This window comes from Crocuta crocuta, unplaced genomic scaffold (assembly GCF_008692635.1).
Source record: "Crocuta crocuta isolate KB4526 unplaced genomic scaffold, BGI_CrCroc_1.0 scaffold138, whole genome shotgun sequence".
In the NCBI taxonomy this organism is placed as follows: Eukaryota; Metazoa; Chordata; class Mammalia; order Carnivora; family Hyaenidae; genus Crocuta; species Crocuta crocuta.
The window spans coordinates 1,465,203-1,484,227 of NW_027532585.1; the positions used below are offsets into that span (position 1 = coordinate 1,465,203).

The window sequence follows — 19,025 nt, forward strand, 5'->3', positions numbered from 1 at the left end:
TTAAAACTCCTAAGAAGAGTAGTTCATTTTCTGACTCGACCTAGGATTGTCCTGTTGGATTCTTAACTAGTGAACAACTGTAGCTGTAGACTCTGTGGGCAGGTACTCTGGGTTCTTCCTGGCCTGATGGCTTCTATTGGGGCTGCTGCAAAGGCTACTTCTTGACACTGGGTGGCTGGCGGTCATGGGGGGCGGGGGCCACCCACCTCGGGAAGGCCTTAAAGTTCTACAATCCCATGAAACTAACTTGTGCAAAATTACAGACAAAAGAGAGATTATTTTACTTTCCAAAAATCACTCAATTTGCTCAAAGTAATACAGAGGCAGTCAACATTCTTATAGCCATATAAACTACTGCTGTAGTAAGTTTTGACACTAAAATGGTATTGTGCTTTATTATCATAAATGTAGCCTACTGGACAAAGACACAAACTAATGATCTAAGAAAACCTACATGTTCTACTTATTTACTTCTAGGTTTTTTCTTCTCCTGGATATAAGCATCCAAGGTTTTGTTACACGAGTACGGAAGACACTCAGTACATATCTATAAAGCATAACTGGCTAAACCATCATGGCTTTAAAAACAACACACAAACACAGCTATCTGCAGAGAGGCAGCCCCNGGGCCCGTGTGTGTGCATAAGATTCACAGTATGTGAGCAAGTGGTTTTTAAAAACACATTTAGTACAAGGTAAAAACAACTTTCTAAAAGTTGGCCTAAATTTGCATACAAATATCTAGAATTACTGGGTTTATTGCTAATAAGTTCAGCAGTTTTGTAACACATCTGTGGAATTTTCATAATGGATTTTAATCGTAATACTATAATTGCATTAATAGAAACACAAAGATGGCAGGATTTTAGCATCCTCCTGGGCATCATCTCTGGATATAAATGTGAATTATTTTCAAGATGGCAATTAAGAAGGAAAATTCATATTAAAAAATGGAGGGGCGCCTGGGTGACTCAGTCGGTAAAGCGACTGACTCTTGATTTCGACTATGGTCATGATCTTGTGGTTTGTGGGATCGAGCCCCACATGGGGGCTCTGCACTGACAGCATGGAGGCTGCTAGGGATTTTCTCTCTCCCTCTCTCTGCCCCTCCCATGCTCGAGCTCGCTCTCTCAAAATAAGTAAAGTTAAAATAAAAAGGAGCACGTTTATGTGATCATTCACAACATCAGCCTGAGTAGCACATCCATTATTTGGTATCCCAAGTAACACTTTATATTTCAGCATCATTCAATAACAAATATTATCACAGCATGTGTAAGTCACGTACCTAGTGGCATCTACCACATGACTAATGCAGGATAACAAATCATATTTAAAACAGCTTGCTGATAAACTAGCTATTGAGTCTTTATTAAAGATTCCAGTGTTTAGAAAAAAATGAAAATGACCTGATTTTCCAGCAGCAGGTAGGGATTCTTAGCATGAATCCTGACTCAGTCAACATTTTCATCTTATTGCCAAAATGTGTGCTACGTGCATTTTTTTTAGCTGGAGATGTAGCATATGTTATAAACAAAGGTCAGTTCTGAAGCTTGAAAGGCCCAGATTAAATTCCATCTACTTTTTCACAGATTACAATACTGAGTTTCTTCTGTAAAATGGAAATTAAAAACAGTGCCTACCACATAAAGTTGTACTAGGGATTCAATGAAATGGTCATGCAAAGTATTAATCCTTAACACAATCCTCAGAACAAGTTCTGATTAAATGGAGAGTTGGACTGGCTGGTGTCACCCACAGAAGGAAACACGACACCCAAAGGCAAGAGTGAAAAGGAAAAGCCAAGAGAAGAAATGCAGACAAGAGCGGGTGAGAGCAGGTAGCAGCAGTGGCAGAAGGGTCTACTGGAAGAAGAGAAAGAAGGTGAACGTGAGCCTGAAATGGACCAAACTCAGGCCTGTGTCACTGCACCCAACATCCTAGTGATTCTGAAGACATTACGACCCGCAGAAAGGTAGTGAAGGCTGCTGGAGGGCACAGCATAAGGGGGAACCACCAGTCATCTGGGCTGCACCACAGACAACACCTGAGGGCAAGGTAAGCTTCTCCAGAACTTCCATCACAATCAGAAGTTGTGATACTTGAAGGGCTAACCCTTCCCCATTCGGAAAATGCAACTACTCAGAATACCGTGTTCAATAAGGGGTCATACGAATTTTAACACATGCATGAGACCTATAATTATACAATGTACTAAGGACAGAAAAGTGCCTCTCTTACATTTGTTAAAAGACCAAAAAATAGTAGAAATGTAGTAAGTATAGTATACACGCATCACTTCGCAATCTACCTGTGCGGGGGCAAAGAAAGAAAAGCAGCCACACTGTCAACAAAATGATGATGATGCTCTGGAACAGCTATGCCTGCACACTCAAACAGGAAGCAACCTTCTTCCCGCAGATTATCTCTGAATGCACAGAACTCATATAACACATCACACCTCAAAATGAAAGAAGAAATGCCATGCGGTTTGGTCCTTTTCTCACGGTGTTTAAACAAAAAACAAATAAGATTTGTTAATAATTAAAATGACTTGATTCAAATTTTGCAGGAATAGTCTTAATGATGGAAAGAAATGAAAAACAAACTATTGACATATGAACAAGGAAATGCAGTGATATCTAGTGAGAAAATATCCTAGACTGTAGGAGAAATAAAAGTCAGCAAACACAAGTTTGAAGAAGCAAACAGCAAAGAAAAAAAATTTTCCACTGCAAAACACCCTTTCACAAAGCAAACAATTAGTGCTCAGCCTTGATTAACATAACCATTACTTAAACATGAATAATTATTATTCCAAGTTTCCAGGCAAATAATCACCTCTGCAGAGTATTCAATGTAGAAAAGTCTACCAGAACTTTTTTCCAGCATTCTTATATTTGTGATCTCAATGTCATAATGACATACTCACTTGACTTCACATGAGTGGACGCTTAACTCTTTGTGCAGGAGCCCGCTGGTGAGATGGTACACCAGGACAGAACCATTACTTGTGCCTATCGAAACGATGTAAAAGAAGAGTATCAGCTAGTGGGAGTTCCAAGATCTTTCCAACAAGTCTCTTCTCGAGAGTTTGATCATCTTATAACATTTACCTTTTATAAAAGGAACCCAAGCTAAGAGTGAAGAAAGGGTTAATTTCGTCTTCTCTCTTTTCAAAAATGGGTCCAATCTTAGGTAGTCTGACTCTTACCTAAATCCAGGGATAGGTTTTTACAGAAAGGCTTCAAAATCCAACCCAATACACACAGGATTTGAAGAAGCATTTTGCTAAGCTTGTTTACACATGGGAACTCATACTTTCTGAGATTGTTTACTATATAGCTGGTTCTCAAAAAGGAAACCTAGAACTTTTCCATTTTCCTTTACAAAGATTTTTTTGTTTTGTTTTGTCTTTTACATTACATAAATCATAAAGATGGTCAAGTATGGTGGTTAACTGTGGATTATAAACATGAGTTCAAGCTCTGGCTCTATCTTACAAATCACTTACTCTTACAAATCACTTGCCTATACTAATCTATGTTCTTAATCCCTTTAACATGGAAATAACAGAAAATCTATGTACTGCAGAGTAAATGAGAAGACATATTTTAACACTTAGCATAGTACCTATCACAAACTAAGAACATGATTATTACTATTTGTGTTATCAGTGTTATTTTGGTTTACGGTTATTATTATGCCTAAAGCTTTTCATGGTCTCAGGTAGTGTGCCTAAAATTTAATTTGAAAGGACATGGCCATTCTTGAAAAAGGAATGTTTCAGTCCCTCTTTTTATAAATTAAGCAAGAAAAGTGAACCATATAATTGGTTGGCCAATCACTTTCTCACTGTGCATGACTTAAAAAAAGAATGGATTCACGCAAAGTAACTAAATGTAGAAATAAAAGAATAATAATAATGAAACGTAAAAATGCTAGGCAAGCTCCAATTTTAGTTTACCTGCTGAATAAAGCCTCATAAAATATGTTATAAAACCATTTTAGGAAAATACAATATTATACTTGTGTGCATTTATCATCTATTCCACAATAATTAGTCATTTCTAGCACTGAGACAATATCTAAAGAATTGCTAAAATCTTTCAATGAACAGATCTTCAAAATAATCAAATAATTTCTATACTCTGCAAGTTTTTATGACACTGAACCTATGATCTCATATCCTAGGGAGGCCGCAGGAGAAAAATTCCACAGTGGACTCTGCCTCTCGTCCCCTAGTGACTCTGCAAAAGTTTAGGCACTTATTTTATGTTTTTTTCCTTTTACTTTGTAAGGATATTGAATTCAATAAATGACTTGATTGTCATAACATACCAGTACAACACAGCTTCTTCTATAATAGAAATCCCAGATCCTGGGACGCCTGGGTGTCTCAGTCAGTTAAGTGTCCAAATCTTGATCTCACGGGTTCGTTAGTTTGAGCCCCAAATCAGGCTCTGCGTTGACAGTGTGAAGCCTGCTTGGGATTCTGTCTCCCTTTCTCTCTGCCCTCTCCCCCACTCCCGCCCACTTGCTCTCTCTCTCTCTCTCAAAATAAATAAAAATAAATTTAAAAGAAAATTTTTAAAAAATTTTTGTTAAATATTTATTTTTGAGAGAGACTACATGAGCAGGGGAGAGGGAGACAGAGAGGGAGACACAGAATCTGAAGCAGGCTCCAGGCTCTGAGCTGTCAGCACACAGCCCGACGCGGGGCTCGAACCCACAAACTGCAAGATCATGACCTGAGCCGAAGTTGGATACTTAACTGAGCCACACAGGCATCCCAAAAGAAAAAGGTTTTAAAAAATTTAAAAAAAAAGAAGAAGAAGAAAGAAATCTCAGATCCTGACTTAGCTCTTATTACCTAGCTGTGCCAAGAAGTGATTTTCTCCAAGAAATTGACAAAATCCTAATCGACAAACTAGGTATACTGACCCTGTATGTACACGTACACACAATGTACATTAACAAATTCCAATTAAAATTTCTGTAAAAGGTTTAATAATTTCTAAAGCAAAAACTAAATATTTATTTAAATTTATATAAATGTGGACACAAGTACACATAGACTACCAAACCTTAAAAGCAAACCATTTTTGGAGGACAGTAATAGGAAAAATGGGAAAATAAAAATATTGCTAAATAGGATTACTCAAGTAAGCCTTTAGTGCTCTTAAGTCAGCTGATAGCTGACACACCGACATATACTAGCAACAAAATAAATGTGAGTCAGGTTTTCATATTGGAAAAAAAAACATCACACATTATGTTATAGACCCAGAGTGAAAGCCAGAAGCCAACCAATAGGATCTTAATTTTGCCTTATATACTTAATACCAAATTAAAATTTGTCTTTTTCTATAAAGGAAATTAGGTTACTCACATTACCATAAATTAGTGTGACAGCAAGTTAAACCCAGACCAATTTTCTATCTATAATATAGAACTATGCAATTTCAACCCAAAAGGCAAATCTTATTTTATAGAGACGATAGCCACTTTAAACAATGTTTCATATACAATTCTTACCAAATGAAGAACATTGCTATTATTAAAATACTAACTGTGATTATGTTATTTGTTAACAAAATCCCAAAACAAAATGACACGCACACAGAATAAGCCTTGGGTAGTCCAAAAACAGACAAGGATTCTGGATTCAGCATCACACAGGGGTTATCCTCCAAACATTTCAGAAAGGTACCCATTGTGTCAGGGGCTCTTCACCCAGGGTCAGGTGGAGGAGTAAACATTGTGCTTAAAATTAATGAATGGGGCGCCTGAGTGGCTCAGTAGGTTCTTGGTTTGGGTTCAGGTCATGACCTCACAATTCATGAGTTTGAGCCTTGTATCAGTCTACACACTAACAGCACAGAGCCTTCCTGGGATTCTCTCTCTCTCTCCCTCTCTCTCTGCCACTACCCTGTGCTCGCATGCTCTCTCGCTCTCTCTCTCTCTCTCAAAATAAATAAACTTAAAAAATTTTTAAATTAAATTAAATGAATAAAAAGGGTGGATTAAAAGAACAGAAAAAAGAAAAAAATTTTTTAATTTATTTTTATTTATTTTGAGAAGAGATAAAAAACAAGCAGGCGAGGAGCAAAGAGAGAGGGAGACAGAATCCCAAGCAGACTCCACGCTGTCAGCACAGAACCGGATGCAGGGCTCAAACTCACCCAGTGTAATAAGATCATGACCTGAGCCAAAGTCAAGAGTTGAGACGTTTAACTGACTGAGCCACCCAGGCGCCCCAAGAAGAAAAATATTTTAAGATGTGTATATACGTGATTTCACTGGGCCTCTTCCTCCTTATCCTCAAAGAAAGGATTTTCTACTAATCAAAACGAAAAGGAGGCGTAAGTGGGACTAAAAGAAGAACAGGTCCACGACTCACCAACAGCAAGCAGTGGCTGGTACACCTTGATGTTCTTCGTGGTCAGCGGTGGGCACATGCGGATGGCGAACTGAGGCGAGGGCAGCCCCGACAGCAGTCCCGTGAGCAGGAACCTCAGGTGCACTTCCTGCAGCACGGGGCCTTTCGGGTGCTCCTCCCCGGCGATGGCGCTTTGTCCTGAGTGGTAATCCGAAATACAGACACGATCGTCACCGCGTACGCTCGAAGGTAAGGACACTTTCCAGCGGAAATGCTCTTCAGACCTACTAGGTACTGCGCAGCACCCGAAGGGCCACGGCTGAACGCTGGCTCCGTACTTGCCTAGGGGACTTAAACCGCACCGCCTACCATCTCAAAGGACAGATCACTCCGGAGTGCTGTGTCCAGAATTCAGGGACCTCTGTCATGTAAGAAGCATGACTGCAGCTGAAGCTCCGGGTACGAGGACACCAAACAAGGCCAATGAGGGGACCTGGGTTTGAGAGCAGCCTCTGTGCAGTGGGAGGCTGGAGCGCATCCCCACCTTACCGCCTGCCTTTCCAAGGGCTGCTTTTCAAACTGATGCACTTGCGAAAGTATACATAAAATTGGTAATCACCGACTGCAGGGTCAAAGAACCCGTCTAGATTTCTAAAGAGAAATCTTTATGTGTCAATGAAATTATAAAATGTAAGCTTTATAACTAAATATTCCACATATAAATATGTAAGATAACACATTATATGTAAATAACATAAGTTATATATGAGTTACATATAAATAATATGAGAATATATATTAATATATAGCATAAATAATATGTAAACTGTCACAGGGATAGATGGGCATTATTTTCAGATACAGCATTTATACTTACGTTATTAAGTCTCAAACTAAAATGATTCAGTAAAACCATTCTAACAAAACATGAATATGAAGAGTATGACAAAATCAAGACCAATCACTTGAAAGAGTATACCTTCCTATAAACCCCTATTGAATACTGGGATATAGTTGTGAAGAACACATAATAAAGGATACATGAGTGTGTGTGTGTAGACCACACACATATTCAGATGTGTGTATACAGACACACATCTATGCACACACCACACATACACACACACTGTGAAAGGGAAAAATGTAAATAATGACTGAAAGTGGGCGATGGGACTCTGAATATTAACTATAACCTTCTGAGGCTATAAAGTTGTTTTTTTTTAAGTGGTATTTTAAGATTCCTAAGATGTACAGAAAAATGGCCATCAATTCAATCTAAACAAAATGATCCATTAGGATCAGTGATACGACTGATATCCACCTTTGGTAACAAAAGACAGAGTCTAAAGGAATGTGAAGTTCACCTTGCAGGTACCATGTTTACCAACCCTCTGTAGCCTGGAACTGACTTCTGGGAACAGCCATATTTTTCTTCAAGCTTCTCCGGTAGAGGCAATTCACAAGGTAGGGCAGATTGGGCCTTAAAAAGCAGCAGGCTTTACCCAATGAATATAAATCAGGCCTCTGTATTTAAATGAATTGCTTCCAATTATCACTAAGGACATAGTGAATTTCAAATTAAAAGTTTAATTAAAAGTTTTAATTAAAATGTTTTCAAGTAATAAAGCTTTATTTACTTAATGCTTGCAAATCAACTGCATTGTCAGGAACTGTATACAATCTGTACCCTTTTGTCTCTTAAAAAAAATGTAATTTATGTCACTTAAATACCTAAACAGCATGAAATTTCAGCCTCCTGTGGGCTTCATATTACCGATTAGTTCTGTGCATGAATGGTTATCATTCTTCTCACTTTAATATTTTATATTAAGTGAAGACAAGGTCAATTAACTCAGAAAACTGTTACTGATAAAATGAATTCTGCAAAACAAGTATGTGTCTAAACTTCCTCATATGGATTTATGTCTGGACGATGAAGAGAAAGAATTTTAAATACACAAGTTAGGGTCACTGAGCAAAAGGATTTTACAAGTGGGAAGAATCGTGAGAAAGGCAAGGCCTGGAGAAGTCAGGTCTCGCCTAAGATCACAATGGAGCATCCAGGACTGGAGGTCATGGCCAGGAGCATGACTAGGTGACTGGGCTCACATTTTGGCTCTTCCACTAACTGGCTGTGGAGTTTGGGGCAAGCTTTTTAAATCTCTCTGGGTCTCAGCTCCCACGTACACAAAATAGAAATAATAATAGTATTATCCACCTTGCAGGGTTATTAAGGTAACACACAGGGCATTTAGCACAACACTTATATAAACACCCAATAAATTGTCATCTCTGATTTAAAAGAAAATGTTTTTAACGTTTATTCCTTTTTGAGAGACAGAGAGACAGAGTGTGAACAGGGGAGAGGCAGTGAGAGGGAATCCTCTCATTAGGACTCTTAGGACGCAGAATCCTAAGAAGGTTCCAAGCTCCCAGGTGTCAGCACAGAGCCCGATGTGGGGCTTGAACCCACGGACCATGAGATCATGACCTGAGCTGGGTGTCAGACGCTTAACTGACTGAACCACCCAGATGCCCCACATGTCATCTCTGATTAAAAAGATTAATGAAGGAGGGTAAGTGTCCAACTTCGACTCAGGTCATGATCTCATGGTCCATGTGTTCCTCTGCTGGCACTCTGTCTCTCTCTCTCTTTCAAAAATAAGTAAATGTTAAAAAAATTTTTTAAGAAAAGGTAATGTTCTTCCTAATATTATCATCATCAGCATATAAACAAAAAAACCTACCAAATAATATTGATTTTCAACTACATTATGGAAGAACAGATAATGATACAGAAAATCCTTTAAGAGCCACAGCTGCAATTTTCAAAGAATTAGACATCAAAACTGCTTGGTGTATTTACAAATTCTGGGGCGCCTGGGTGGCTTAGTCGGTTAAGCGTCCGACTTTCGCTTAGGTCATGATNATAAATCCTCATTCTTACTTTAGCATATACTGACCCTATGATAATTAAATAACTCTGAAGCAATTATTTTATAAAAAAAAAATATTTGTTGGACGAATCCCCAACATGAAAATTTTTAAATGCATGTCAAAATGTTAAAATAACTGTTTCTAATACTGCTCACTTTGTTCCTTCAACAAAAGTATACTGCACATCTTGAACGTACAAGGCTCTCCGCTGAGGGCTCGGGATACAAAGTGGAATCAAACACTGACCCAAACTTATGGAGTTTACAATTCACTGGAGGAAACAAATAAAATCACAATTACAATCAACTGACCACTATGAGGGACCACGAATGAAGAACATTTAGGTCAGGCTGGGGAGACTAAAGGAAGCAACACTTGAGCTGGATTTTGAATTAGGAGTCGCAGAAAGGGAGAGAAAGCACGTATGGGTTCAATTCCGAGCGAAGGGAGCGCCAGCACGTAGGCTCTGAGGAGGCAGGGCACGGCTCAACACAGACTCCTTCCAGTATTCGGAAGCCTAATGTCATCCCCTTCATTTACATCAGAGTCTCTCATGAATGAACATTTTCAAATTCTAATGACTGTAATGCTAATCTATGTTTTTATGCTTAAATATTCCATACTCTCGGATTTACTGAGGAAAGGACGATTCCACATTTTTGTTTTCTCAAGTATTAACTTTGACTTTATAACAACTACAAATCAGTGGCTATTAATTTTGCCCTTCACGAAGAACACCTAACCTGCACGTTAGCGGAAGGAAAAGAGCTTACCGATCATGTTATCTAAGGAGAGGTCTGGGAGTTTATTGTGAAGCGCTCCTACGGGGATTCCACAGAAAGACACTGGTGAGTATAAAGGTGACACACCAGAGCTACTGCAAAGACATAACAATTACATGATTTCACAGACTTAATGCCTATATCACATTTCAGGAACTCAAATTACTAATTTCAGATCATGGCACTCTATCCATTTTTACAGTATTAATTTATCTTACCCATTGGTAAATTATCTCTAGCAGGTTTGCACAATTCCCTAATCATCTAAAGTCTGGGTTCTCACTTTAAAACTATTTTCTATAGGAAGAAAACAGTTCCTGCTATTTTCCTATGATTCTGGTAACCATTTAAAAAGAGGAAACAGGGGCGCCTGGGTGGCTCAGTCAGTTGGGCGTCCGACTTCAGCTCAGGTCATGATCTCACAGTTCATGGGTTTGAGCCCCGTGTCGGGCTCTGTGCTGACAGCTAGCTCAGAGCCTGGAGCCTGCTTCAGGTTCTGTGTCTCCCTCTCTCTCTGACCCTCCCCTGCTCACACTGTCTATCTCTCTCTCTCTCTCTCTCTCAGAAATAAATAAATAAATAAATAAATAAAATAAAAAGAGGAAACAAAACAAACCAGAAAATGATCCTATTGATTCATTTACCTGTTCCGCGAATTTCGATTATACACGGCGGACTTCAGCTCCCATATCATGACCCTGCCATCACTCACGACGAGAGCAGCTGCGTTCTCATTGACGGGACAGCATACCATACTGAAGGGACGCACAGTCTTTGTCACCCTGATGGCATCACACTGGCTTCGTAAATCATAGGTGAGTTCCTGGACAGGATCTGGATCTTAACGCAGAATTGTTTTCTTTTAAGTATCAGAAAGTCACCACAGCAGCATCACTACTACTTAATTCTAATCAAACCTCAGGTAAAAAAGAACGTCATTCCTTCACTAGTGCAGAGTTTGTCAAACACGTCTTCTCCTTTTACAATTATTATTAAACAGTACAAATATAATTCATTTGGTGACTGTCTACACTAAGTTTAATTTCTAAAATAAAAACTACAATCAATATAGCTTATTTTTTAATATTTTTTTAAAAAAGAAAATAACTTTGAAAAAAGATCAATAGCGATATGATTAAGTAATGTACAGTACACTACAGATCATCATGATTTATAGTGGTCTATGTAATAAGCCCCCAAATAATGGCTCTCTACAAAAGATGTGACAGTCACGTCTGCTTCTATATAGTACATCGTTTTACAAAACACCGCTTTTATTCTCCAGGACAGGACTGAAAATGACAACTGAGTCACCTGTATCATTGTACAACAGAAATTCCTAAAGCAGAGGGGAAGTTAGGGGATGTAATAACGAAGGTATTTTGCCAGGTTCTACTTGTGCTAAAGAAAAATTCACAAAGATAATACCCACTTGGCTCATGGATACAATTAAGAAGGAATTAAAAATAATTACTTTCTTTGCTGCATATACGAGGTAGACTATTATAGCACCAAGAGATTAATCTTGGACTTGTGCTTTTTTATGCCCCAAATCACAACCATATTCTATGTTTTTCTCTTTAAGTTTAAGTTTATTTGAAAGAGACAGAGACAGCATGAGTGGGGGAGGGGCAGAGAGAGAGACAGACAGACAGACAGGCAGAGACAGAGAGACAGAGAATTCCAAGCAGGCTCTGCACTGTCAGGGTAGAGCCCGACCCAGGACACAACCCTATTCTATTTTCTCAAGGCCAGAACAGCCATTAGCTCTGTGTATGCTCTGGCTGGTATCTGCCACACGAAGGATTATGAAACTATAAAGAAAAACATGTTAACATTATTCTAAGATATAAACTCACCTGGCTCCTCATTTGAAGTGGTAAAAATACTATTATAAGATCTTCGAACACGTAAAGTTATGCAACCATTTTCATGCAGGCAAAATAAACCATCACGCTGAAAGCAGGGTATTACCTTTAAATAGATAATATAATCATTTTTTAAAATACAACAGATTGAACAATATATACGGGGAAGCTCATAAATTCGTATTTAGAGAATATGGGCAAAAAAAAAAAAACCCCAAAAGGAAAAAATACACAATCTCCAAGCTTCCAACTAAATGAACATTCAAAAACTCCATTTATAATTATAAAAACTTTGTCTCTGTCCAGGTAACTTAAAGAGTTCAACACTTCTCTCCAGACCAGTCAGAAGAATTTCTAGGGTAAATCAAACCAATGAAAAGTGCAGAAAAATAGGAATATACAGTAACATTGTCAATTTTTAAATAAATAGAAAAGAGAAAGTGGAACTAAGGACATTTCTAAGATTATGTTTTTTCTTTCTACAACATTCATAATCAACTTTTGGGGATATAACATATAAATCACACATACCTGCAGAAATGGAACTCCTGTTCGTTCTATTGCAATCACACCCACTGTTTGATTCACCTCAAGGTCAAGGATTAAAATCTCTCGAGGATAGAGTAACAACATGTGATTTCTTTTGGAAGGCAGATATGCCAACTGAAGGCAGTCATTGAGAGTTATAAATTCAGCGCTGAAAAAAGTAAATGTACTTTAGGCATCAAGAAATTGGTCAAAGACTTTATTCATATCAGAAAAAGCTAATAAAATACTGAATTTTATCCTTTCCACATAACTGTCAATGTGAATGTACAATTGTTTCCTGAAATGACCAACAGAGACTAGCATCTAAAACTCAGCTCTCTGCTATGTGCCAGAATCCAAATTATGACAACAAAACTGCATAGATTAGAGACATTTCTAAATTTCTGAAAAATTTAAAGTAGTAAGTCTATAAGACAGTAGGTGACAAAACTGTACTGGCATCCATAAGATAGTTTTATTTACTTATTTAAAATTATTTTAATCTTGTTTACTTTTTTTTTTAAATGTTTTTATTTATTTCTAGGAGAGAGAGAGAGAGAGAGAGACAGCGTGAGCAGGGGAGGGTCAGAGAGAGAGGGAGTCACAGACTCTGAAACAGGCTCCAGGCTCTGAGCTGGCAGTCAGCACAGAGCCCGACGCGGGGCTCGAACCCACGAACTGCGAGATCATGACCTAAGCGAAAGTCGGACGCTTAACCGACTAAGCCACCCAGGCGCCCCTAATCTTGTTTACTTTAGAGAGAAAGAGAACATGGGTTGGGGAGAGGGGCAGAGAGAGAGGGGGGAGAGAGAATCCCAACCAGGCTCCAGGCTCAGTGTGGAGCACTGTTAACACAGGGCTCAATCTCACAACTCTGGGTCACAACTGGAGCTGAAATCCAAAGTCAGATGCTCAACCGACTGAGCCACCCAGCCGCCCCAGTAGTTTTATTTTTATTTTGCAATTAGAAGTACCAAACAGGGGCACCTGGGTGGCTCATTCAGTGAAGCATCCAACTCTCGACTTTGGCTTAGGTCATGACCTCATGGTCCATGGATTAGGGCCCCACATCAGGCTCCCCACTGAGTGTGGAGCCTGCTTGGGATTCTCTCCCTCTCCCTATCTCCCCAGCTTGTGTGCTCTCTCTCTTTCAAATATTTTTAAAAGAAAAAAAAGGTACCAAACAGACTGCTGAAATCAAGACTCAGCATCAAAACAAAAATAATTGGGCCAATTAGGGTCCCTAGATCAGGAGTTAATAGACTATCTGTATGGCCTTGGGCAAGTCACTTCCTCTCCTCTGCCTTCATTCACTTTTAAGTGGTCGCAAATCTTTTTTGAAACAAAGTAGGGCATTATATTCACTTATCACAGCATTTTCTTCTGTGAAAATAAAATTATTAAAACTATATAAAGATTGTAGAAGACTGTTCAAGAGACTCAAGAATCATTTTAGTCATTTGTGACTTGCATGTACCTAATCACAACCTTTTTATATTAAACATATTTAAATAGGAATAAAGATATAATTATGTATGATTTTCTTTTTCTATAATGATTAACAAGCTTTAAATTAAAATAAAATTAGACTAGAGAACCAGAAGAGGGAGATGGATTGCATTAAAACCCTGGCTCTGCCATTTCCTAGTTGGGCAAGCTTGAGGAACATTTAAAACAATGTGGAACTCAATTTCGTCACATAAAACAGGCACAGTACTGCTGCCCAGAACTGTAGTAGGGTCAGACGGGAAAGCACCTGGAGTGGTTCTATTTGAAGGGATCAAGAATTCATTTCCCCAAATCATAACATAAAACAATTCAGACTTCAAAAGATGTATTTATAACACAGAATAAATAAAAAATATACAGAAAATTCTCTTAAGGTATTTAAGGAACAATCTTAAATTATTCAGCACAGGGTGGGGGATAGATTAGTGAACTTAATCAGCCTATGGCTTAATACATAAAAATGATACTTATATATAAATTCAGAATATATTTGTAGTGCTATTTGTATTTTACCACATATTTTTCAGGTAATGAACCATAAAATCTAGAGAGAATAAATTTAGCACATTAAAAATAAGAGCCTTTTTAAAATGAATGCCAAAAAACTGCCAAAGCAATAAAAATATAAGATCATAGCTCTCTAGGGAAAAGAAAAAACTAAAATCTACTTCTACTGGATAAAATTAGTTACTTAAAATAAAATTTTATTCGGTTGCAATTTCTGAGATAAACAATAGGTAGTATTTACCAAATAAATGCTTGCTAAGTATCAGCCACAACGTTAAGTTACTGTGCCTGTTAAGCCTTACAACACCATATGAGATTCTTTAGAACACCGTTTTAGAGACTGGGAGAGTGAAATTTGAGCAAGATTAAAGAATTTTCTAAGTCACACAGCTACACTGTCCCCTTGAATCCTGGCCCTTAAACAGTAGAGGAGACATCTTTACGTGTGTAAGAAAAATACCCATGTTTTACCAGCTAATGAGACTGCACAGCTTTTAAGTCAGGAAAATATATTTAAAATGAAAATTCGGCTTTGTCCCCAAATTTTTAAGGTATTCAACAGCCAAATTTAAAATCTTCATCTTATATTTTCAGAGGTCAAAAACAGAAGTCAAAAACTGTGATCTGTACAAATCAGCAGGGAGAGGTTAGCACAAGGAGTAGAAATGGAGGAACTGTGTTAAACGCAGAATCTCCTCTTTGGGGAAGAGACCGAGAACATTCTCCTCCTGTTAATTCAAAACTGGAAATAAGAAAGGGGAAGGTAAAGAAGAAAATCAGTATTAGTACATCTTCAATAATGCGGCTTCATGAATGGGTGATAAACAGATAAATATTGAATAGACAAACGCTGTTAGTTTTACACTTGTAACTTACCTAGGTTTCTCTTGAGTGATTAAGATTTTTACTTTATTAAGAGCCTTCTTGGCCCCTGTGGCTGCAGCCAGCTTGTTATGAGCTGGACTAGAGTGTGGGCTGGATATGTAAACTTTTTTCCCAGGGCCCGAGGGAGGCTTGGATGGAGAGAAGTCTGAGATGAAGACAATACCCTCGCTGGTGAGCACTATATTGAGAGAAGCAAAATTCTGATTAATCAAGTTGAGCACAGAGTTCTATTCCAATATAAGTATGAAAGCAAGGTAATGATAATTTTAGTAATACAGAGCTGGCAGTGTAATGTAGTCATAACATAACCAGAATGTTCTCCAAGTTGAAGTCAAACAGGTGGCCCATTACAATTCATCAGAGGCCTCCAAGCTCAGCGTTCTAAATTAATGTTTTATATTAAAATGATACCAGACAGTTACTGGCAGAAAGAACAAATGTTTGTTCTTCCAAATAAATTCAGTGCATGGACTTTCATTAAAAACCTTTCCTCATTATATCTGTTAACTTCAAAATCCAAAGACTTTTTAGAATATAAAATTCACAGAAGAAAAATAATCCCATATATAGGAGACTCCACATATCACACTTAGCTAAGTTCAAATATTTGATGTGATACTAATTTTTTATGATTATCATGCGCTACTGAATCTAAACATATTTCCTTTTTCTTCTGGGGCATCAGACTGAACCTTAGGAAGTATGAGAGTATTCTTTTTTCTTTCTATCTAGAGTAAAAACTGAGCGCTAGCAATGACCTACTAAATAAATGTACAGGAAACAGAAATACTCAAGAAGGCAGCACCGCATTTACCAACACAAATTACGCCTTTTTACGACTGAAAAATAACCTCCCTCAAAACTGGGGCCCATACAAGCGGAGAAATCTTATCTACCCTGGCTCCCTGCAGACAGGGAGGCTGCCTTAAGCAGACAGAGCGAAGAAGTATTCAAGAGTTACGACAGCCCCAGCACATTCAGTAGGAGTAAAGCAAAGATGTTAGGTGAACTGACGCTTTGAAACATACCGGGCTTTCATCGACCAAATTACAGAGACGCGGTTAAGTTAGCCTGAGGCCTTGTCTCCTTTTGAGAGGACAGAACTCACCTTCTGAGGTCTCATTCATTCCCCATTTTTGTGATGCCCTCCCTCCCAGCGTGGACCGGCTCACGCAGCCCTCCTCCGCATCCCCACAGCACCGCACAAACTAGGGAGCGAGTTCCTATATGCACACGGAAACATGCAAAGCCTAGCCACACGCTACTGGAGCTCTGCGGCCACGCTGCCCACTCTAGTTTCTGCTTGTGCACCCTTCTCTTCCTTCTTCAACACACAAATATACACTCAGTAAGAACACATACGCTGGTAGATAAAAGTCAGAACTCTGAGTCGTTCAAATTCAGGGAAAACATTCTTTACCGCAGCTAATTCCCTTACCTCTTTCCAGTTTCCGATCGAATTTCAAAATGAAGCCTATTCTGACCACTTCATCTAATCCGACAAGAAGCCCATCCCAGCCCCCCACCCCCATTCCCCTTCATTTCCTTTATGCCTGGCATGTAGTGATAGCTCAAGAAATACCTGTCAGATAATTGAGTAAAAAATCTTTCGTAAATCAGTTAGTTACAAAAATGCATGTCTGACAACAAATCTAGTTTTTAGATCAGCAGCTCAGAGAAATGTCAAAAGCGCACTGGCAAGAAGCATCTCTGGAAGAACAAACTCCCTTGGGCTTATTCTGTTCCTCACATGCGTCTGTCTAGGACACTCAAGACACGTGGCCTGAATTTAAGCGATTTTTTAAAAAGAAAAACTGAAGTTGGCCACATACTAAATGAAACTCTTGACTCAGACTCTTTAAATGTTCCTAGAAAAACAAATTTCATTAAGCCTGAATTAGCACAGCACAGCACCTCTCTCTCCCTCACTAATCTATTTACGAATTCAACACATCGAAAGTACAGCTTGCCGATTTAAATTTCTAACCATCAAAACACTTGCAAATGATATGGGATTATGATTTAGTATCTGTTTTAGGAGCTGCAGATATATGGACTTCTCCGCTTCGCTCAGTGGTTTTAACATTATTGATGTACCATGCAGGTTGTGCGTATGTTACGTATACAGCATTAACTATATTATGAAGAACTCATTTTCCACCAGAGACTACTACTCACAAGTTAAATGTGAGGGATCAAAAGGGTCAAAAGAAAAAGAAAGAATGTTATCTGCATAGCTCTTCTTCCACAGTTTGGTGCCAGTATCTGCATTCCAAAGCACAATATAATTGGGTGGATGGATAGCAAGGAGTAAATCTCTGGAAGCATCTTGATTCCACAACCACTGAACATCTGTAAAGACCGGATAAAGGCAAAGTTCAGAAATCACTTCAGAACACTTGGCTAATATATCCTTGACATTCACTTTTGTTTTTTTCATAATCCTTAAGTCTAACTTCCCCTCTCTCTATGTTGCATATATGTGTATTTATGTCAAGAATGAACAGGAAAAGTGCAATTTTATGTAAAAATGAGCTGTCTGGACATTAGAACCTCAAGGTCAACATTTTCAAATTACTTCAAAGAAAATACAAGACAGTTTTCACTAATCATTACTTAAAACTTTGTGGCTTGGACTGTCCTGGCCATGATCAAAGTCATATTCTCCTTACATTTTTGTGTAATTACTTAATAGAACTTTGCAGTGTTTCATATTTATTCTCACAAAATAAACAATAAATATCTAGTTCAGTACCTGGTACAAAGCACTTGACAAAAAAGTTTTAAATGACTATTTAAAAAATTCATTCACTCAGGAAAGCCACTCAGTCAAAGCCTGGAATCTAAAGAATACTGTACTGGTTTTAAGTCAATAACATAAACAAGCAAATGATCTACAGGCAAATGAAAATAAAATTTGGATCATCTCTCGATTAACAGAAAGCAAGCACTGAGGGCTAACTCAGAATAGCAGTTCAGCCAAGTTTACGTCTATTATAGCTTAGATTACATGACTGTTTACAGCAGCTTCATTTTTCTCATCATGCTTGATTGAAGTCAATGTTAAAATCAGCGCAATTTACGGAAGCACAGATCAGCTGATATTTGAGGAAATAGGTACAGAAATACACTGACAAGGAAAAGAAAGCTAGATTCAGATCAACAGAAAAGGCTAAACACAATCAAGCGTTAAAACTGGGAAGTGACGAAATTAAAGAGGGAAAAAACCATTCTAAGAGCAAGTGTATTAACACAAACACTTTGCGGAGCACAGACTTTCCTCACCCTGAATAGGCTTGGCATGCTCTTGGATCTCACACTGAGCTACTCCCGCTGCTACATCCCAAACGATGATCTTTCCATTGACATCAGCAGAAGCTAAGCGCAAGGAATATGGTGAGCCAATGTTATGGTGATAATTTTCCCTGGCCCATTTAACCTAGTATCAAGAAGAAATCAAATCAAGTAAATACTTGTACTGGATGAAACTAAACACAATTTTCATAAAACATCAACCAGAACCCAAACTACAGTCTGCACTCGTGTTACAAAAATATTTAGAAAGAATAAACAGGAAACTGGTTTCTGTCTCAAAAGTCAGACTCTTATTATTATTTCTGATTTTTT

At 38.3% G+C, this 19,025-nt stretch overlaps 1 protein-coding gene across 1 annotated transcript in view; it reads right to left on the minus strand.

Moving 5' to 3' along the window:
- WDR11 (WD repeat domain 11) overlaps nt 1-19,025 on the minus strand; it is a 60,022-nt gene that overhangs the window by 34,494 nt on the left and 6,503 nt on the right. Inside the window, exons 3-11 of the mRNA XM_077779498.1 lie at nt 18,684-18,837; nt 17,577-17,750; nt 15,390-15,576; nt 12,501-12,666; nt 11,961-12,075; nt 10,746-10,941; nt 10,093-10,196; nt 6,404-6,580; nt 2,933-3,017 (exon numbers count right to left, since the gene is read on the minus strand). Coding sequence (XP_077635624.1) covers nt 2,933-3,017; nt 6,404-6,580; nt 10,093-10,196; nt 10,746-10,941; nt 11,961-12,075; nt 12,501-12,666; nt 15,390-15,576; nt 17,577-17,750; nt 18,684-18,837 — 1,358 coding nt within the window. The remainder of the gene's footprint in view (nt 1-2,932; nt 3,018-6,403; nt 6,581-10,092; nt 10,197-10,745; nt 10,942-11,960; nt 12,076-12,500; nt 12,667-15,389; nt 15,577-17,576; nt 17,751-18,683; nt 18,838-19,025) is intronic.